The sequence below is a fragment of the Trematomus bernacchii genome, unplaced genomic scaffold (assembly GCF_902827165.1).
Source record: "Trematomus bernacchii unplaced genomic scaffold, fTreBer1.1, whole genome shotgun sequence".
Lineage (NCBI taxonomy): Eukaryota > Metazoa > Chordata > Actinopteri > Perciformes > Nototheniidae > Trematomus > Trematomus bernacchii.
In genome coordinates, this window is record NW_022987605.1 from 181,793 (window position 1) to 204,601 (window position 22,809).

The window sequence follows — 22,809 nt, forward strand, 5'->3', positions numbered from 1 at the left end:
TGATTTCCATTATCCCGTAATAAGATATGCAAGAATCACTGTTGAAATTAGACGCCTCTAGGTAGAAGAAGGATTGCTGAATATGACTAAATATGCGAAGAGGATCAGTTTCTTGATGCTGCTGTAGAGATTTGTATATTTTCATGGCTCTGGTTGTAACTGCCTGGAGAAACCTCAGCCACAACAGGGACTGTTGTTAACTGCCTCAGTTAATAAATAACCAACTATTCATTACCATGAATTCAGTCAAAGAAACAAAACACAAATGGTTGGAGTTCTTGATTCTTGACACCCATAAACACACATTTGTTTAAATAAAAACAAGAGAAACGCAAACCCTGCCAATGACGAGACTGGTGTTTGTATTGATGGTCTGATAGGAAGACCTGTGCTACACTTATTATTTTCTTAAAGACCCTTTTGAGTAATGAAAAAGGTGTGCCTCAAAGTGCGAGTCCAACAGCCCGTTGGTCAAACTGAGGACTGAGTTGGCAGAGGCTAGCACGCACAAATGATTACAAAAATACCTTTGCACCAGTGGATGTGGAGGGATCTAAAAATAGCTCACAATACACAGTCAAGGACTAAGAGCAAAGGTGAGGAGGAAGAGGGGGCTGGGGGTTTCATTTAAATCGAAAGACCAGGGGCCTCATTTATAACGCCTTGCGTAGGATTGACGTAGGAAGGTTGCTTACGTAGTACAAAGCACAAAAATAGGTACATAAATGTTCCGCCATTTTCCGATTCACAAAACATTGCGTACCGGCGAGGGAAGTGCGTACGGCACTTCCTACGCCTGTTTCCCTTTATGAATCACAATCGACTCGTAACGCCCATATTTGCCTATAAATAGTCAAAGAAACGCCCATTCATTCATTCATTTTGACTGACTGCATGAAGAAGATCGCAGGAAATTACGATAGAACAGCTAAAAAAGACATCTCACACCGTGTCAGATTTTGGTTATTGTGGGGAGGTCGAGATAAATCATATTGTTTGGTGGATGCAGTTTGAACCAGAGTAGCAGCATGGAGGTCGGATCGTCACCAAAATAAATAAATAAGTGGTCCGAAAAAAGTTAATGACAAAAAAAATACGCATAACCTTCCTCAGGCAGTGTGTTTGTCCGGGGGACAGGAGACACCCCCTTGATGAGAAATGATCGGGGAATCCCTCCGGAGTGGAGTCATGACGACTGGATCTGAATTATTTTTGTTGTATTTGGTGGTTTGTGTTCCAGCTGTCGATCAGCAACTATATCTCCATAATCCACCAGTTAAAGGAAATACAACTAATGTTGTGTTATATTAGCTGTACAATTTACCACATATGGTGTTCTTAGTTTCCATACCTCCTGTGTTTTACGAGCGACTTATCAAGTCTTGGCAAACGGCATAAAACACGATTAAACGTGATAGTATATAAAACCATGCTCGTATCTACAACCTATAGAAATGCAAAACGGCGTCAGTTTATTCTGTCCTCCTGCTTACCGCATCATTTATGAGAAAACATTTCATAACATTAACACAACATATTCGAGGTGGTTTTAAATAGCATCCGTATTTATTTATTTCTCCAAGTTATGTTTTTGTGTGCACTGAGGAGTCTCAAACAGGCGTTTGTTTAATCATTTTAAGATTGGGTTTAATCAATGTTTGCAAATGAATTCTTCATATATGATACATGAGAGGTAACATTTTATTTATGGTATTATTTCCACATATTTCTCTCCATTCTTCCTTCTGCCAACGGTGTCGCAGTTTCTCGTCTCTCCCGTTTGTGTGCTTAGTGCGTACGCATGGGTTAGAGTTTGCGTGGAGGACCGCACATTTTCCCGTCAAGTTAGTATTTTATAAATCGCAAACATTGCGTAGAAACTGGCGTACGCCATTTTTTGAGCGTATATCCCTTTATAAATGAGGCCCCAGATGAGGCCAGTTGTCTTGCCTGTGATCGAAACTAAAAAAGAGCGTAGAGGTGCTGGTACCACACTAAAAAAATGGAAGCAGGGGTTGAAAAGCAAAAACACAGCCTTTCAGATGTTGGGACGATTGGTTTGTTTTGCTGACTTGTCGAGCAGCCAGAGGGGAAGATCAGAGATTTAAAGAGGCGATGGGGTGAGGTACGCAGAGAAAGAATGTTTGACCTGTTTATAACATACCACCTACTCACACAAAATCAGGAAAAGACTGAACCTGTAGAACAACAGCAAAGCTATTCTCATGAGAGCGAGACCCTTTATTCTTGGAAAGAATGAAATGGGAGCTACAGATATAATTTTACCTTCCTGAGAACAACATCCAAATTAGAGCTGATTCCAGGAACCATCCCCCTGTGTGAACTCTGCTCCGATGACCTGTGGTGAGCCACACTGACACTGTACAGCATCCCTCACTCTGTTTGACAGCTGATCAGCCTCACGAGGCTGTGTTTTATGTCATCCTAAAAGAGTTCAATTATTTTGGGCCTCCTAACTTTTTAACAATTCTATATTCTAAATACATAATGCTTAAGTTGCTTTAGTAAAACATGATACAAATATTAAAGTTTCTTTTTTTTTATAATCTAAATACAAAAAACGTTTCCTTATTAATAGATATGTCAATCATCAAAAACTGCAAAGTTCCTGAGCAGTGCTTTGGCGAAGCTACCTAGCTTATGCTACTTCTTGTGCAGAATCTATCCTGTTATTGTTGCAGAGATAGTAACTAGTTACTAGTTTGTCCTGGAGCAATTGTACCGTATCACATGATCTACATTAGCAAATTAAGTTTGTTCAGTAGAGGTCAGTAGGACTGCTGTTTTCCTGCATTGGTGCAATCTGGTAAGAAACATATGACATATGTAACTGGTTTAGGGGTTGATTGTGTTTACCTTGAGCCACTCCTCTGCCTGCTCCTTGCTCTGCACGGCCAGAACCAGCGCATCTGCCCCCTGGTGGACTATCTTAAGTTCATGCTTCTTCTTTTTGCCATCTTTCGGAATGTGAGTGATGCTACACCCATACAGAGTCAGCTCCATCTGGGGGGTCTGGTCTTTGGAGGACTTGTAACACTGAAGGCAGAGAAAGGGGGCAAACGTGATGCTCTAATGTTTTCGCAGTCATTATTTCGAGAATAACTGTTACGCTATTTGCATACATTCACACATTTGTACCTAGATCACCTGTAGAAAGTGTGCCTCGCTTGGCTAATATGCACAGAGGAGTCCCTTACCAGCAGTTTGTTCTCTTTGATGACACAGAGCAGTTTGGTCCACTGTCCAAAGCGCTTCTTGCGCAGCAGGAATGCACAGATCCGAGCGTCCTTCACCAGATCCATGGACGCCTCTGCAGATGGCCACTGGTGACGCATCTTCTGGCCCTTTCCATCCTCCTCTTCCTCATCATACGACTCATAAGAGCTGCTCATGGCGTCCGAGTCATAGTCTGAAAGGAAGGGGCAGAAGGCACAAGGAAATAGCTCATTGTTTTTCATATTCTGCCTTTAACTGCCAGCAAATAGAAATACTTGAGAAAATATGTAAATGCTTGTTTTGTAGTTTGTCCATTACCTAATGTACGTATGGCTATGAGTAAATGGTAGGTATTAATGATGTGTATTGTAAATCAGTGTTCCACTCACTGGCTGTGATGTATTCGGGAGCTTTTCCAGGACTTAAAGGAACTGCTTCCTCATAGTAGCCTTCTGGTAGAGAGGAGCTGGGCAGAGGGGGGGGGGGCGGTGTTTGGAGGCTGCAGAGAGAACAGAAGCGTCCATTGATTAGAGGGAAGTTCCAGTATTAAGCATATCAAATTAAAATGACACTGACAGCTTTCATCATTTACTCCCACACAAAATTTCACAAGCAAATAATTAACATTTTAGAAATTGTCTTAACTAATTTAAATATGTTTTACTCTACTCATTTATTCTATTTCTATTTGTCATGCAAACAGACTACATCTTCATAAACCTCTTCATATGCCCCCTGTTTGGGTTGCTAAGGTTTTGGCAGCAGAATTAAAGTTTGTCCTTGAGTTTTTTAAGTAAACAGTTTAGATACAAATGGAAACATCTTAATAAGTCCTCCATCCGTCACTGCATCTTCCACTGATGGTGTCTATATATTCTGTATGCTTTGGGACAGTTTTCAGAATTAAAACGTAGGTAAGTCTAAATATTATATATCAGTTAACTGAAGTGATGCTCCAAATGATTTGGCGCCTCTAAGCAGTGCTCTCGCCCCAGCCTTCATTTAGTTCATGTGTTTTCAAGTGATAGTGTGCTTTACCATGGTTATATGGTGCTGTGGTGTTGTGTTGTTTAGGGCTGTATTTTATGTGATCTTTTTTTTGGGTTCAATGTATGTCTATAGGATGATGATTACATAATCAAATACATGAGATGGTCCAGTTCACTGTGAATCTTAAATCAAACTTTCCTTAAATAAAGTGAATGTGAAGCATCATATGATACTAATTAATCCCAAAACTTAGTATACAAGGTATTTCTCGTTCACTGAGCCAAATGCAAAGGTCCTTCTTCATATTTCTCTTGTCACAGTCCAAAAAAATCCCCTCTCATACATAATACTACATCATCATCCTCATGTTTCTCTTTTTTCACCTATGAGTCAAGTGACATGCTAGGCCCAGAAACCTTATTTTCATTTCCTTTGGGGGAGACTCTTGGAATGCATATGCTGCCCTGCTTCACTCAAAAGCCGCCAAATCTTTCTCCCACCCCACCCTTAAAAACAAAAGAAAAAAATCCCCAGGAGAGGAAATCAGAGGGAAAGAAAGGCAGGGAAAAGAAGAAGAGCAGTCAGACTCCAATGTCTGGCACAATATCAGTGTGAGAGGTGGATGTGTTAGTGTTGGTGGGGGCTGATTGTTGATATGAGGACCGCAGCTTCATATCTCACATCCCATTCACTTCCTTTCCATGATTTTAAAGCAAAAATACAATTTATCAGGGAGAATTTAAATGTTTCCGTAAGCATTTTTTGCTTGTGTAGGGCATAATACATTACACCTAAAACAAAATTGCTCGCTATTTAATGACCCAGACTTTAAAGGCACTGGGGTGAGGAGACAATGTGTGCATACTTATATACAGACAGCATATAAATACACAGACGGACTTTCCCTTTGCTTTCTCTACCAAAACGTCACACAGTGTGCTGCAAAAGTCTGAGCAGAGATTTCTTCAGTTTCAATGTGTTCCGCTCGCTGCTGCGCACAAACTACACAAATGCTATGGTTTGGGAACGCAGATTTCCAAACCATCTGTGGCCTATCCTCATACGATAGTACAGGCATCCTCAAAGTCCGGACTCCGGTCCGGATCCGGACCGAACCACAACTGTCTCTGGACTCTGAGCAAATTATACTTTTCATATGTAGGCTATTATGTATTATCTGTGTTATCTGCGAGACATCGCCACAACGCAACGAGTCAAAATGCTCCGCTATGTCCGCTGCATACAGCGCTCTGCATGTCCGACTGTTCCACTGTCTGTGTGTGTCTGTCAACGCTTTGGTCCAATCACATTCAGCATCCCGTCAGCGTTTTTTCCCCCCACCAAAAGTCTGCGAATCAGAGGCACAGTAGGGCGGGTCTTCGCGGAATGCGGGTGGGAAAAATGCGTGTGTCGTCTCTTTCAACCTGTCTGAGTCAGAGCGAGAGTTTTAAAAAATAGAAAGTCAGAGCGAGAGTTAACAGCTCATCTAGTTGCATCTGTACTGTAGCTAGTCACTTAGTTTCCCTAGGGTGGGATGGGGTGGTAACTGCCACCCTAAAAATAGGCCTTGCCACCCCAGCTGCCACCCCAGTTGGCAGCTTTGTTTTGAAAGAAAAGTTGTGGCTCATCTGACATTTATTAGAGAAAGTCTCTAATGTCCGAGTGCAAGTGAATGCAGCACAAGATGCACGTCTTGTAACCCCTCCCCCGTCCCTGGCGCGAGCGTGGAAATATGATTGGCGGCGATTTCATTTGAACGGGACGGCGCAAAACGAGAAGCATTCGGACCCAAGTACTGAAGGAATGAGGTATTTGCGGTCTACAATGACAGAGAAGAGACTGTCAAGTTTGGCTGTACTCAGCATTGAATCAAAACGCACTAAAGCTTTGGATCTTAATCAGTTTGTGAGGCGTTTTGCTGAACAAAATGGTAATCGCCGCATTCAGCTGTAATAGACATGTCAACTTGATACTCTGCTCACGGATGAGCATACAAAACTGTTAAGATGATGACCTTACGTGTATATATATATTTTTCTTTGTGGGGGTCTGCCCCCAAAAAACAGTTTTAAGTCCTGAGAAAGTCAAATAAGACGGTGTGTAAAACTACACTGCCCAGCCAAAAAAAAGTAACAACTTTGATTGAACTAGGCCAGTAGGTAAGGACATTCCACTGGATAATAACTGAAGTATAAAATAATGCATGACTGAAGTGATGGAGACCATGTTTGAAGGCAAACAAAAAGAGGAAATAACAGGTCAAATCAAGCAAATCCCCCTCTCAGTTTCCACAGCAACCAGAAGAACATAAATACTGATTTGATTAATCAGCTTTTTGATGGAATAAAAAATGCACCGTGCATTTCCTTAGCTGTGGATGAGTCCACTGACACCACTGACAATGCTCAGTTGCTGGTGTTTGTGAGTTTTTATGATGAGGCAAAGGGGGAGTTTGTTGAAGATGTGTTGGGCCTGACGAACCTCAGTGGACACACAAGGGGGCAAGACATTTATAAAGCAATAATGGGAATGCTGAATGAAAGAGGGTGCAGCTGCCTTTATTCATAACTGTGCAGCTCACACTGCGACTCTGAGGGATCAAGCACAGACACAATAACAATGAAAACTGCTGCATACAGATTATTTTTGTTTTTGCAACCTCGTGTTAAGAATCTTGTTGCAATTGTTGTAATAAACGGACCTTTGTCTTATTGAAACATTTTTTTTGGACCTTTAAGATTTGTATTTGAGTACCCCTGCGATAGTATATTTGTATGTACTGATCTAGATTGGGGTTCTCTTCATCTACTAACAATTAGTTAAATGCATTTTTGTAATTTAAATCCTTGTGGGAAGCCCCAGCCTACACATAGATGAGAGCAGCTCTACGTCACTTCCTGGCGTAATTACTGCCCCGCTCACTTTCCTGTGAAAACAAGGCATCGGTGCCAAGCGGGAAAAATACTTTCATAATCCCTAAAAGCTGCTGTGTCATGATTTGCCAATAAAACAGGCTCCCAATACAGGACGAGATCATAACCGATGGGACCCTGTGAGTCAATACATGTGCGTCTGTGGGAAACACTTCATCACAGCTACCTGACGATGCTAATTAGGCTAATGCCAATTATCAAAGTAAACATTTTTAATGTTAAAAGTCAAAGATGTAGATGCTGCATGGTCCGCCCTTCAGTTAATTCATAAACACACGCAAAAAGTAAAACATTAACTCCAAAAAATGTTGTTATGCTGTTTGTAAAAATCTCTCTTATGAAAATGTAGACTACATTTATTACGGAGTTTATGTCCAACAGACTCACAGATCGTTGGCTACTGAGAGGTATGCAAAATACACCGCATGTAGTACGACACAAAGCTCCGCTGTGGATTTTCAAAACAAAATACAGTGAAACTATGGTCGCAGGCCCAATTTTAACTCTCTGAAGTCTAAGCCATTTTTTCACATGTTAGACTCGCCTGGGCTTTTTTTGTAAAAATGCTATTAAAACATGAACCTTGGTGACCATTGGGCTGGCCTGCATGATTTGCCTACAAAACAAAAATAAAAACGTTTATGCAGCCCCAACAACAGCCTCTGATCATCAACAGACTTCATGCAATGCTTCATTGGATGCATATATTAGATAATAATCTCTATCTAACTCCTAAAACATCTAAATCTACTTCCAGCATGGATAAATGTTCTGCAAAGACATCCATTGTTTGTTTTATACGCTTCTTGAAATAAAAATAAAAACACATCGTTTTTCTAGAACAGATTACAAATCGCCTGAAAATGGTACAAACAAGTGGCAACATGTGTGACGAAGGTGTTGTGCTGGGCTATATCATGCAATCGGAAGTGAAACTTAAGCTCGCTCCATTGCGGAGATATTCCCGCGAGAGTGCTGAAAACTAATTTATTTATTTCAAATGTGACATTTTACCAATATACTCACGGACCACTAGGGGGCGATCACGGACCACCAGTGGTCCGCAGACCACACTTTGAGAAACACATAACGAGCGGAACATGTCATCACTTGATTAAATCTAATTTCTCTTAAAGGTCCCATGACATGGCCATTTCTACTGATCATAATTCCATTGTTGAGGTCTACTAGAATAGATTTACATTGTTCAATGTTCCAAACTCACATTGGTTTCTCATACAGCATCTCTGTAAACTATGTATATTCACTCTCTGTCCTAAACGGCTTATTGGAGGTCCTGATTAGGTGTTACAGTGGCGTTAGCAACCAGAAAATGACACCAGTAATCATGGACGCGGGAAGGGGGGGTGCTGAGGGGGCTGCAGCACCCCCATCTGCGAGGCTCCACTAGCACCCGCACACCCCCCCCCCCCGCAAACGCAGCGCACCGACAGTGTAAGGAGTGATTCCCCTGAGTGTAATGTGTTATGTGTCTTCGCTTTTGCAGAGGTTATGAGTTCAACAATTAGTATGGCCCTCGAAGGATGTTGTAAAAATTGAAATGGCCCTTGATAGGAAAAAGGTTCCCCACCCCTGAGTTAGAGGGTCATTAGGAACTTGCTACAAAACAGTGTGTGCATGCTTGTGTAGGCGGGAAAGTGTAGGCATATATGCCTGAGTGTCAGCATTGGCACATAAGTCCCTCAGTGTTCTTCAACTTCAATCAAAAATGTGGACCACCATCAACTTCTGCTGACCCTCATTACCACATCTCATTGTATAGTGAGAGAAATGTAGGAAACACTGAACCCTATCTCCATCTCCAGTTATATTTTCAGTAAAGCCTGCAAGCTGGCTGGTGAATGCACACAAACATTTAACATGCCAGACCTGAGGCAGGAAGGGTGGAGGGGAAGTGAAGGAATGAGTTTTAAATGAGAGTTGTGAGAAAGGTTTTGTGGGAGGTAACACTAGCATGGGTCGTTGAAACAATGAGTTGTGTATCGCAGAGGTTTGCAGGTCTTTATCTAGGCTAAGGCCTGCAGAAGATGTTTTTCTTTTAATATTGTGTGAGTGTATGAGTATGTGAGTGTGTGTGTGCGTGTTCTCCACCTACACAAAGACTGTTCCATTAGTGCTGCTGTGATTCGTTATAACAACCCAGATTCACAAACAAAAGTGTCCTGACATGTCTTTATATCATGGTAGAGGTTGAGCCGACATCATGACATTGCCTTTTCATATTGTGAAATCATTCACCTACTAACTTTTACGTACAAGGCAAGGCAAACTAACTTAGACTATTTATTAACTAAGTTAATACCAAGTTAACTAAACAAACAAAGTGAAGTGGAAATTATTGGTATATGACACACATACATACAAATATCCATACAGTTTGCTCTTTGTGCGTTAATATTGTTGTGATGTCTGGCTTTAATTTATTACTCATTGTCTTAGCTGGACCTCATGTTTAAGCTTTGAAGAATGTATGGGGGAAGGCGGTGTATGTATATGGGTATCTGTACACATGTTGTCCCATCTGCCAATAGCTTTGTGTTTGACAAGAGTAATGCTTATGGATACAGTGCTGTAACCTTGATCACCAGTACCATAGACTGTATATAAAGTATATTTTCCACTAAAGTGAGTTCTCTTGCAGTTCTATGCTGGGTCTAGTCTTAATTCAACCCTAACAAAATGTACACTTGATCCAAATACCTCCCAAACACCAGCTCCAAAGTGGCAGTAAAACATGTCTGCACCTTTCTTTAAGGAAAAGTGTTTAACCAAAGCATTGAATATAATTTGTGTTTCTGTAGTGAGGCATGAATGCTTGAATGATTAACATACAAACAAAAGCACATTTCAGATATCTGGCGTTATTATTTTTACTTTTGGACATTGTGGTATGTGGCTCTTAAAGCTCCCATGTCATGCTTTTCCGGTTATTACCCGTCCCCTTGTGTGTTATGAAGGTTTTTATGCATGTAAACGGTGTGCAGAGTCAAAACCCTCAAAGTACACGCTGTAGCGAGTAAAACTCTAACACAGAAAATACCTCCCCAAAACGCCTCGTTGGAGATACGTCACTGCCCATTTGATTCTTCCGGGTACCGCCTGATGTCATGCGGTACCCGGAACGAAATGGACCAATCCCGAAGAGCTATGGCCACACCAGCAGCGGCGTGTTCCTCCAGAGGTTCGAAGAACCGGCATTTCACAGACGAAAGCTTCCAAAACATTGCCCAGTTTGAGGCCGGATATGCACAGCTTGTTTGGACCGTTTGGAGCAGGGGAAGATCCGGGTACACAACCTGTAAGTTTGCATTGTTATTTGTGTATTTATCAAACAAGACTGTTTAAATGTGTAAACTGTGTTGGACTGCTAAGCCATTGACACAGTGCTAACTGTGCTAACTAAGTTGCTAGAGTTTCCATATATCAACTCTAATATCAGCAGATGGCCTTGCATACATGTATCTCATAGCAGGAGAATGTCTGCATTCACACACAAAATACCTATTGACAGTATACTCCGGGTGATTTGCCGTGCGGTCAGTCGCGAAACGTAATTACATTATAGCTGGCGTAGCGTGTATGCAACCGATCTAACACACAGAGCTAGAGCTAGGTTTGGTCAGAAAAACATTTTTGTGATGCTACGTTGCTAGCGTTTAAATATATCAACTACAATGTCAGCAGATGGCCTTACATGTTTGTCATGGCAGGAGAATGTCTGCAGTCACACACACGGAATACTCATACAGTATACTCCGGGTGATTTACCGTACATTGTGACAGTACATATACTGCATGTATAGCTAACGAGGCTAGCTGTATGCTAGCGCAAAAACAATGTATTCATGCAAGTTACATTGTATGACCAAACGTAGCAGCATACCCGTATACGATTGCAATTATAAACACGTTATTGCTAGCCTAATATGAACCACTAGCTTTTGTTCATAGTAGTTTTATTACACTGCATTATAGTTGCCTTTCCTCCAAGCTAACGTTCATATCGTGTTAGCTACCAAGGTAAACAAAGCTAGGTTAGCATATTAGCAGGCAAGCTGTTCATTACACTCCTACCACAACTAACGAATCTAAAACAACTAAGTTTCTCTAATATTTTGTGATTTGCATTTGATTTCGTCCAGCCAGATCCTGGCGGACAATCCATGACGGGGACGGGACTTCTACTACTACTGAGGCCTCGTGCTAAAAGGCACCGCACCGCCTGTGCGCAGGCAAGATGCAAGGAGGAGGAATGGATGATATACCGTGTGTATATATGTATATTTATGTTCATTTTGTACATTTCTAAAAATAAAGTTTAATGGAAATACTTAGTAGGCCTATCCTTTCTTCCCTGAATTCATATATAGCAAACCATGATTTGATTTCTCATCAAACAGTAGTAGTTTATTACAGGTAAAAATAACTTACTCTTTGTTATGACCGGCTCGTAGGCCACAACGGAAAGGCAAGGAGACATACACGAGTTTACAAAACCACGGCACATTTATTGAGGTAAATGCAGAGATAGGTGGTCGAGGGGAGAGGATCGCCGAGCCGCTTTGGAGAGAGACTCCGGGCCGCTGGGATTAATAGCACCGGCTACGGAGGTGTCCGTGATCGCGCTGATTACCCTCTTCAGCTCCACCCCACCGTAAGCCCTGCAACACACCTGCACAAAGGCCCTGGGGCCGTCACACTCTTCTATAACAAGTTCGTTGTAGGTTCAGTTCGGTTAGTTAGTATAAAATATCAGCTGTACCGACGCCATTATTACACTGATCTTCCCCGAAAAAAGCGGGCGGAGCCTCTCTGGTGGTTGACTAATCAGAACAGAGTGGCCGAGCTGACCAATCGGAGCACACTAGGCTCACAGGGAGGGGGGGGGCAAGAGCTCCAACGAGTCGTTTAGTGGAGAAAGTGAATACTGCTGAATACACATGCTTGACAGAGATGCTGTATGCGAAACCAATGTGAGTTTGGAAAATTGCACAGTATAAATCTATTTTAGTATACCTCAACAATGTAATTATGATCAGTGGAAATGGCCATGACATGGGCCCTTTAACACTATATCCATGAATATTGGCTGTTGTGAGGGGAGTGAGAAAGTTGATTGCAAATCAGAGCTTTGGCAAACTGCGAAAATGTTGCTGTTGTGGCTACAAAACAGTCCACACCTTAGTTAACACATTTGTCAAAAATGTATCCAAAAGTCAATGGCTAAATGTATTTAGGGGGATTTGGGTTGGCTTCAGCTCCGCATTATTTGAGCACACCCTGGACTTGCTCCGATTTTTGTTATGACCCATAAACACCCAAAACAACTCTTCTGTAACAGGGAGCAGCCTTGTTTGGGTATTTAGTTGGTCGTTACTTTTGTAACTTATAGTTAGACGCATTAAATATGTGAAGTAGCTTGGTGTCGTTGTCAATCACCAGTACAATATTTACAGTCCTTCCTGTTTTAGTCAACATTGTTCGCCATCGAAAAATATATGTTACAGCTGCTGCAAACACATGTGCTTCCACATTGGGAAAATGCCAAGAAATCATTGGAAATGCAGTTTTACTTCCAAAGCCACTCCCGAAGGAGTGACTTTCCTGTGTCCGTAGTTAATTCATTCCAGCATCCCATTGGCCCCGTGGCAGGAACATTTATTCAGGTCCAGTCTTTCTACACAGGGCAAATGTGATACTTGGCACACATTTTAGGGAAGGGCCGAGCAGCAAACATACTTCCCACTCAAAGTAGTCCAAACCAAGGTCATGACTCCTTTACCACTACCTAATTACACATTATGACTGTGTAGTTCTGACATTTCTGATATGCATCCATGCACATGACCTGTTAATGCTGCTGTTCTTGTGGTTGTAACAGTGCTTCCTCTAGAAATGTATTCTTGTCAGATACACAGCTTTCGGACCTTGATGGTACATGAAAACGTCTTTTAAATTCTTCATGTCAAAATAAATACATTAATTTATATGAAAAAGATGCAATTCTTTATCTATGTGGTTTTCTTCTTCATAGTTCAGAACCGACAGTAATCATTCTCAAGAAAATTCAAGAGTGCAGACACGAGAAGTACATAAACACTTTGGGTAACACTTTATATTAAGGTACACAAATTAACCATCAACTAGTTGTTAATTAACATGCATATTAGCAGTATATTGGCTCTTTATTAGTCATTATAAAACACTTATTAATGCCTTATTCTACATGACCATATTCTACAAAAAATAAGCCATTAGTTGAGAGTTTTTCCTCAATAACCCTCTAATTAGTGCTTATTTATTGCAAGTAAGGAAGTTGTTGTACATGAGTTTTGGTCTTAATATGCTCTGCTCAATATGGGCCTAATAAGGCAGTAGTACCACAAGAATAGTAATTCTCCCATAATAACACTTAAAGGTGGGGTAGGTAAGTTTGAGAAACCAGCTCGAGATACACTTTTTGTTATATTCCATGGAATGCTCTTAACATCCCGATAGCAATGAATATCTTAAGTGCTTTGACAAAAAATCCAGGTCCGGGTACTCCGGCGGAGTACAGCGCTTCGCGATTGTCAACAGGGGGGGGGGTGGTAGTGGAGTCCAGAGCTTCGTGACCGCGGAGCGTGTGAACGTTGTGATCAGCTGTTTTAGCGCAGGTCTGCTGTACAGACCGACGTTCACAGCAGCCCTGTCTGTGCACACGGAGACCGACTCTGTCGTCCGGTGATCTAACCGCCTTCTGGAAAAGCTTCACAAGTACGTCGGTACGCAAATGCGCTTTGTGACACAAGTGACGGTACGCATTTCAGATTGTTGCCGCGCATGCGTACCTGCGTACCAGTTATGTGCACCCCTGCTTATGTAACAAGACATGAAACTATAAGTGTTAATTGTGTCTAAATAACTCAAAATTAAGTATTTATATCTAAGAATATGTTTTGGGGTATTGACAGTTCAGCTACCAATAGCAAGGGGATATTGACCTGTATGTTTCATATTTGCACATTTATATTTTTGTAAAATGTGTACTGAAGGTTAGACAGGAAACCGGGTACAGGAAGTAGGAGAAAGTGAACTGAATAGCATGGCAGTAGACTGCTACTAATTTTCCCTATGCAACCTGAAGAGTAAAAGGGTCAAGTCCGTCACAAAGCAATGACCGTAAGTGTAAGCCTTACACTTACACTGTAAGGATTAGTAACATGTATTGTGTTTATGTGATGTCATTTGAAGATGTTTAAACACAATGAGAAAATGCGTTAGCATTCGCGCTAGCATTTGTGTTAGCATTCGCGATAGCGTTAGCATACACGGTAGCGTTAGCATACATGCTAGCGTTAGCCATACTAGCATGTATACATGCTTATTGCACAGCTAGCATTAGCTATATGTACCTTGTTTACACTTAGCGGTCCTATGTGTTAATCTGTGTATGTTACACTTGCATGTATGAGATCATTAAGTGCCTTGTAACTTCTTTTTTTTATAATTTCACTCCGTTTAAATGTCAGTGGACTGCAAATAAGTCAATAAAGGAGCATGGCTGCTCATTCTGGCTCTCAAAAGAGTTTGGCTGGCTGTTTAATCTGTTCACACTGAGACAGTACAACACATAGAGAGAACAGTACACCTATTGTGTAAGTACATTCAAGCAGGTCACACAGTATGGTCACAAATACATAAACTCTGTTAAAAATCTGTTTTTATTAAAAAGTTCAGGCTGCATGTGTGTTCTCAGCCTTGGAGAAACTTGACATGTTTTGGGATGTGTCTGAACCTCTCTCTAGTGGTTCATTAATAAAACAGATATTTCAACGTGGGCCTACTTTGTTCATGTACTGTTGAGGTTAATTTCAGTAGTTGTGTGATGTATTTACAAAGTGTGAAGAGGAGGCAACTTTAGAATAGGGAACCTGTTCAGGTCAATTAGAGTCAAACTACTAGCTTATTGGTTATGAACAAGACTTCACTTTAAAATAGGGAAATGTTCCTAGATAGAAATACCTAATTTTGAGTTATTTAGACACAATTAACACTTATAGTTTCATGTCTTGTTACACAAGAATAGATCATATTTGTTAAGTGTTATTATGGGAGAATTACTATTCTTGTGGTACTACTGCCTTATTAGGCCCATATTGAGCAGCGCATATTTAGACCAAAACTCATGTACAACAACTTCCTTACTTGCAATAAATAAGCACTAATTAGAGGGTTATTGAGGAAAAACTCTCAACTAATGGCTTATTACTTACTAGTAGAATATGGTCATGTTGAATAAGGCATGAATAAGTGTTTTATAATGACTAATAAAGAGCCAATATACTGCTAATATGCATGTTAATTAACAACTAGTTGATGGTTAATTTTTGTACCTTAATATAAAGTGTTTCTACTCTTTGATATTCCATTAACCTGTTAAGCCCTGAGCCTGTTTTTCAGGTCTCAGGCTCGAAAATGACATTCCCAGAACAAATGACCATATCTTCCCTTCTAAAAAGGTTAAATTAATAATCTTTTTTGTCAAAGTAATGATAAACCTGTGAGTTGGATGTAGAAAAGTCAGAACAATATAGATGTTTTTTATTTTAAAGAAAATTCAGATTGAACATAGTAAAAAACTGTAAATTATAGTGTCCGTCCAAAAAGTATTTTTTACTTATAGTGAAAACTACCCTTGGATGATGGTAAGGTAGACTAAAAGCTTTAGGAATCCAAAGTACAACATATAATAAGTACCCTGTATCAAGATTGATGCAAAACAAGTGACATTTGACCTTTTTAGAGAGGTTTAGCAAAAAAAAACTCCACCTGAGGTGATTTGGGTGGAAATGGGGGTTTTACCGTTTCTCTGGAACCCATTGGTCGATTTTGGTGACATCTCTTTCTGACCGTTAGAGCCAATAGAATCAAAGGGGAATCTCCCCTCTCACACACATGGTACAAAAAAAAGGTGGGGGCTTCGCGCATGCAGTTTTGCATCAGAGCGAACCTATACTCTAGCTCTGACATCTGGAAACGGAAAAGCAGGTTTATTGCTCATGGATTATCAGAAATCATTTCAAAGGGACACAGACACATTGGATTAACCTATGGATTAACTTCAGCAGCGTTTTTATCGTTTTAATGCCATTGAAGACCACTTTTGACCAGACTACGACACAGGTAAGCCATGTTAGCATTTTTAGCTACCTAGCGCCACATGTTTTGATGTCTGTTTTTGTTTATAAAGTCGCAAGTTCGTATAATTGAGTGATAATGAGGGTACCCATCGATTCTGTGTCAGCTCACGATGTGAAACGATGTGTTGGATGTGCAGAAAAGATAAATAATAAGGTTTTGTGAGTGAATTTTGGTGCAGTAATCTGTTAGCATTTTTCGCTCTTTTGCTAATTCAGAGGCTCAGCGTTAGCATTGTGGGGTTTTAAAAACAAAATAAAAAAAAGGATCAGTTAGATGAGTTTCTTCCCGTTACATGGATATAAAACATTCATAGTTTATAAAATGAACATGCCCTCAGACACTGTTTCCTGCAAGATGTTGCGGGAGTGCCCCGGTACCGGGGTCTCTCGGGCTTACACAGGTTAAAAGATACTGTATGATATCTTTAGAGTGCATCTGGCTAGCTAAGGAATACTTTACAAATCTCTCATTTAGACTGATAGAAAGTGTGGTTGCTTTTTAATGACTTCATCGCTTGGTCACCTGAACTGCAGCCTTGCGGTTAGTTTGTAAGAATATTGCATACTGTTAGGACAAAAGACAATAACATGAGCATCCTGGAAAACTTTCCTCAGCTTGAGCCAACTGCCAATTGGATGCCCTATAAATTGCCATGGTAACCTACATATTTTATAGAAAGTCTCTTACTTTAAGTGAGAAAAAGTGAGTGGCAAATTCTACTTCCTAGTATTTGACTATACCATATGTTGTATCTTCTTACAGTAGCCGGGTCAAGCAAGTAGAATGCTAAACCTTGGGAATAAAAGGCTGTCTGTAAGCTCTTCTGCTCTGTAATAGAAATAATGGCCTTACATTTTCAATCCTTTGGGGTCAATTGAGAATACACAAGCTATCGGTCAATATACAGTATCAAGCTTAAATTCTGAATATTCTGTCGAAATATTCATTTTACTTGTCAGTAAAGACTCTTGCTACATTTTGTTGGGCTTTTCTTATCTACAAGGAGCCAAATTACGATGGTCGGTCAGGCAAACCATTACACAGTCATTGGATATCGATGATTGGTTTAGATTCATAGTTTAATTTAAATCAATAGGGGATGGATGTCCTGCAGGCAGCAGCTCACACTGAAACTGGGATTTCCTTGGCCTGTCAGTGTTTTATATTTAAATGCAGCATCTACACTCACTACTTTGACTTTTAACATAAAAAATGTTTACTTTGAGTGTGAGTTTTTTTGTATTGGTTAAGTGGTCCTTGATATGAACAAGTTTGAGAAACACTGTGTTAGAGGACCCTGACCATGGCCAGGAACAACAGTCAGTAGCCCATTATACTGTATTTTATTGCTGTCTAGATTTTTACAAACAGCATAACAACATTTTTTGGAGTTAATGTTTTATTTTTTGCGTGTGTTTATGAATTAACTGAAGGGCCGGACCAAATGGTCTCGTTGGCCATATCATATATGTGGTGATACCGCAATCCCATAATTAACTGGGTAACTGAAAATAGGATCACATTGAATTATTCTACACAGTAAATGAGTTAAAGACACTGTACAAGAGCTAATTATCTGAAACATCAGAGAAACCCCAAAGAGAAAGAGAAAAACCCAAGTTTCTTTTCAAAAGCAAATTCAAATGAATATACCACATCAAGTATCTTTGCAAATCACCCTTTTTTTAAAGTGTACGTCATAGTGGCAATTTTCATAAATGATTTCATAAATGAGATATTAAACTTACAATTATAATACAGCAGAGTACTCCACTGAGTTAGCATTGAACTCCTTTAATATTATCAGACTCACAGTGGATACTAACATAGCTGGCAGTCTCTAGCTTAAGATGAAGGGCAGCAAAAGTAGAGCAGAAATAACTACACTTTTCCCTCAGTGCTTTATTAAGTCACTATGATCACATCATGTTTCAGGAAAAAAATCTTGGCATTGTAAAAAGCCTCCAAAAGCATTTGAGTGGGGGAAAAAGTTGTGAAATAGGTTTTTTCCATTCGTGGCACAGTTTCTTAGGGGTGTTGTTATAAGTAGACTGAAACAGTTGTGTTCCTCATGATAAACCATGGTGAGAGCATGTGTCATCTATTTACATCCAATACACACGGGAGTTAAGACTTAATCAGTGTCCAATTTGTCACTTATTTGACATTCAATATGATCTGTTAAACAACCTAATTCCTGTCTCAAGTCAATGACACAATTGTAATGATGTCACTGAACGGTTTGCCATGGTTGAAAACCCACAAAGAAGGGGAATCCCACTGAGGAATAAAGTACAACAAGAACAAAGATTATTTGAGAGCAAATAGACCAGAACATGTCATGCAACGAACTCACAAAGGTCATTCATTTCTGAAGAAGTACCAAATCTGGAGTGATTAAACTGAAAATGTGTAATTGGGATCCAACTCTCGCTGCACATGCATTCCGTAGCCTGACACTGCACAGTGACACATTTACTTACTGCAATGTGTTTCGCTTTCAGCCAAAAAAACATTTGGTTTGGCAAAATACAGCCGGCCTAGATTAATTAAGCAAAGCTGCTTGTCTATGGCCACCATCGTGGCAATGACTTGGAAAGGGTAAGACATTCTCTGATAGGATCGTTTTAAAAAATGACTGCAAACCACTAGTGATAGCTAACAATACAAAAGAGTGCATTTAAACGTGTGTACAGTATAGGTTGTTTGAACACAAAGCTTGAGCCGAGACATATATTTATTTTCTAAGCGGATGAGGAGGAGGGGGTTGTCTGAATGAAAATGAGAAGGGGAGGAAATGAATTCCAAATGGGACCCAGACTGCTAGGGATAACGCACCCTTGCTATCCATCATATGAACACACTTCTGTACGCTGGTTGACTTGTGTAGTAAGGGAGGTTCTGTTTGGGGGAAGACGAGGGAAGAGAGTAGGAAGGGGTGGGGGATGGCATTGCTCTCCAACATCAACACAGATGGAAATCATTTGTGTCTCAACAGAAAGCTGGTCCACATTCTCCCTTAGCAAAGCTGAGGCAAAAGCCTGCACTGATGATGTGAATACAACTGCTGCATAAAGAAGTAGTAGTGCTAAAACAATGAGAGAAAATGTTATAACATGTCTGTTTGCACACTCTTAATAGTCAGGCTTTGCCTTTTTTGGTGTGTGTGTGTGTGTGTGTGTGTGTGTGTGTGTGTGTGTGTGTGTGTGTGTGTGTGTGCATGCGTGTGTGTGTGTGTGTGTGCATGCGTGTGTGTGTGTGTGTGTGTGCATGTGTGTGTGTGTGGGGCTATTCAGAGAAAGCAATACATTTGACTACTGTACGTCACTTAAAGCATTTTGAACTATTTTCTGGAATTTTAGACTAAATTATGAACAAATTAATTTGAGATGAAATCAGAAAAGTGAATAACCATTAGACAACGAGGCATATACTGTACGGCAGTGCATTGACGAGTGAAAGAAGGTTAGGGGTGTGTGCTGGGCATTACAGGCCATCAGACCATTGGTCTTCAATGATCTGACGAGTACTTCCTTTTCCCATACTAAGAAGAAATGTAACAGGACACCATTAAAGGTGCATGATATATTAAAACATGTGAACATGAAATATTAAACTACAGAAAAAAAGAACAAACCAACAATTTAGTTTGCAGTTGTTTGGTGTGATGCAGTGATGCACCTCGTTTCTGCATCTGCACGTCAATGTGTGCTTAATGGAAACTCGCGTCATTTAAGGTAGATTTTTCAGGTCTATGTTCAAACTACTTGACAGATGGGAGGAAAACGCACATGTAGCTGACACAGTCAGATTTTTGATGAAAGGAATATATTACATGCCAAAGATGAAAGAGCAATATTACTGTAGCATAAATTGTGGATATAAAGTGACAGAAAGAGTGAATGTTTAAGTCCCACTTGGTGGTCAATATGATCTTATTAGAACCAGACTGTGTTTATTCTGTGCATTAACACATGCATGAATGGGTTCATGCAGAACTTTTAACACATTGTAAAGTGGTGCAGTGATCCTCTAACTTAGATCCTGAAGTGGTTTATAAGGTGAGGAGTGTGGAGAGGATCAAACTGACTTGGAAATATCCTGTTCTCTGTGAGTATACACAGATGTGTCTATAATGATTTTTTTTAACAGCTAACACAGCTAAAACTGTTTATTTAGTTGGGTTTAAAATGTACCTTGAGTATTGCACGTCTTTGCTAGGGTAAAGGTATATATACAGATCATTGAAAATGTCAACGACTAACCTGTCCATTTTATTTTAGAGTCATTTATGACTAATCACATCAATAATGTAAACAAAAAACGTATAACTAAAATAAGTACTTCTATGATTGCATTTTAAATCCACATGAATACTCTAAACCAGTGAGTCCTTATGTATATAGAGTTCTGCAGCTCTCAGTGTGCAGAGAGTTCTGGGATGCAGAGCTCCCTGCAGGGAGCTGACTGTGGCCCGGGCCGTCTCCTTCTCCTCTTTCACAAAAGCTCTCTTGGTTATTTACTGAACTTAAAGCCATTCACACTTTAACAAATAATACATTCTGATATTTAACTGCAATTGACATGTTACTAAAGGTATGGGTTTTCCTATTGTGTACTCAATTATGTTCTTTTCCCCTTAACTCCCTACCCTTTTTTATCTTTTCTGTTCTGCTCTCTCCTCTCTTTACTTTGAACCATCTTTCTTCATGTCCAATGCCGCAAGCTGTAATTTATACAACTTGAAGGAATGTAGAGAGGACAGTGGAGCAGAAGAGAATTCTTCTCTCTGCCCTGACAGCTTATCCAGAGGTCAGTGTGGAAATGTGATACATGGTCCTTTCAGAGCAACAGAGAGCTGGAAAAAAGTAGCTAGGTGTCCATGGAAGTATATTTATGAGGTTTGTATTTACTGCTCAGTCAACAACTCAGTCCCTGACTTGGTAAGAAATGTCATCATTGAAAATCACAAGGTTTGATGGATGGACCATAAGCCCAAGAAAATCAAACCCTATTCTGAAATGCTTAAAAGCCTACACTGTAAAAATGTACCAGCATTTCACTACATTTAACAGTATTATTTTACAGTGACATATTGTAATCAAGGCCCCCTGTAATATCCCAACAAATACATGTAAAAAGGACTGTATCCTTGGATTTCACAGCATTTAACTATTATTTCACAATAAAATACTGCAATCAAAATCCTCTGTAATATCACAACAACATTGTAAACATTGCAAGGATTTCACAGCATTTAAGAGTATCATATTACAGAGAAATATTGTAATAAAAAGCCCCTGTAATATCACAACAAAATATCTATAAAACTACAGTAAAATTGGATTTGACATTATTTAACTATTATTTCACAGTAAAGCACTGTACTCAAAATCATCTGTAATAGCACAACCCATTACTGTAAAATTTGAATTGTGCAGCATTGCACATGTGCAGAATAGACTATTCTAACCGGCGTGTGACCTGCAGCATAGCCTACTTCTCAAACCGTCTGGAAGATTTGAACTGAGACATTCTATACACTGTAAAAAAAGATCCTAATTTTACAGGAAATAATTATTTTTTTATAGTAATTATGTTTTTTTAAATAACTTGCAAAATCCCGTAAAATTACAGATATGAACTATAAATTAACAACCCAAAACATTATTTTAAGTATTTTGACAACAACAAATAACATTTATTTCATTTTATTTTGAGTAAATTTACTATATCATATTTACAGTATTTTTGCACTTTGAGAAAATACATGCAGATGTATGTAAAATAAAAATTATTATCTGCAATTAAATATGTAACTCCTCGTAATATAAAAGTGTATTTCTATTATAAGACTTTAAGATATTTCTTTGTAATTTTAAGGTACCTACACATGAAACTGTAAAAAAAAAGTGTCAAACATTTTTACATAAATCATTTTCTCAATATTCGATTGAATCCACCACAAACACAAAATATCCAATGTTGAAACAAAAGTAAATAAATATGTTTTCATGAAATTCCTAACTTACTATATTGTAAACATCTACAGTTGACAATATCATTAAAAAAAAAAAAAAATCATAGAAAGTGGAGAAATCTCTGCAGGGAGGACCAAGGTTTAAAACACACACTGTTATTTACTCAACAATAAGTCACAGTTATCCTTGTTTTATTTATGTGTTATGTTGCTGTGTTTTTTTTCCCATTGGTCAATATACAGTAATAAGGGTTAGTTATAATCTTACATGCAGTATAATGTATGGTTTTCGGATTCTGGCCGACAGCCAGAGCTACGGCACTTGAAATAGAATTCAGCCAAACACGGCAGACAAGTCAGGCATGTTTGGAATGAGTCCACAACACTCCTGATTGGTTAATATAAACGTCATCGAAGAAACCTGCCAATGAGAACTGTCTGCGCCTGTCGTTCACATTTGAAACA

At 39.6% G+C, this 22,809-nt stretch overlaps 1 protein-coding gene across 1 annotated transcript in view; it reads right to left on the reverse strand.

Annotated features, from left to right (window-relative positions):
* The window catches only part of afap1 (actin filament associated protein 1), a 127,019-nt gene that overhangs the window by 53,102 nt on the left and 51,108 nt on the right, over positions 1-22,809 (reverse strand). The window contains 4 exon segments of the mRNA XM_034130915.1: positions 2,878-3,057; positions 3,219-3,430; positions 3,627-3,720; positions 3,722-3,736. Of these exon segments, the coding sequence (XP_033986806.1) occupies positions 2,878-3,057; positions 3,219-3,430; positions 3,627-3,720; positions 3,722-3,736 (501 nt within the window).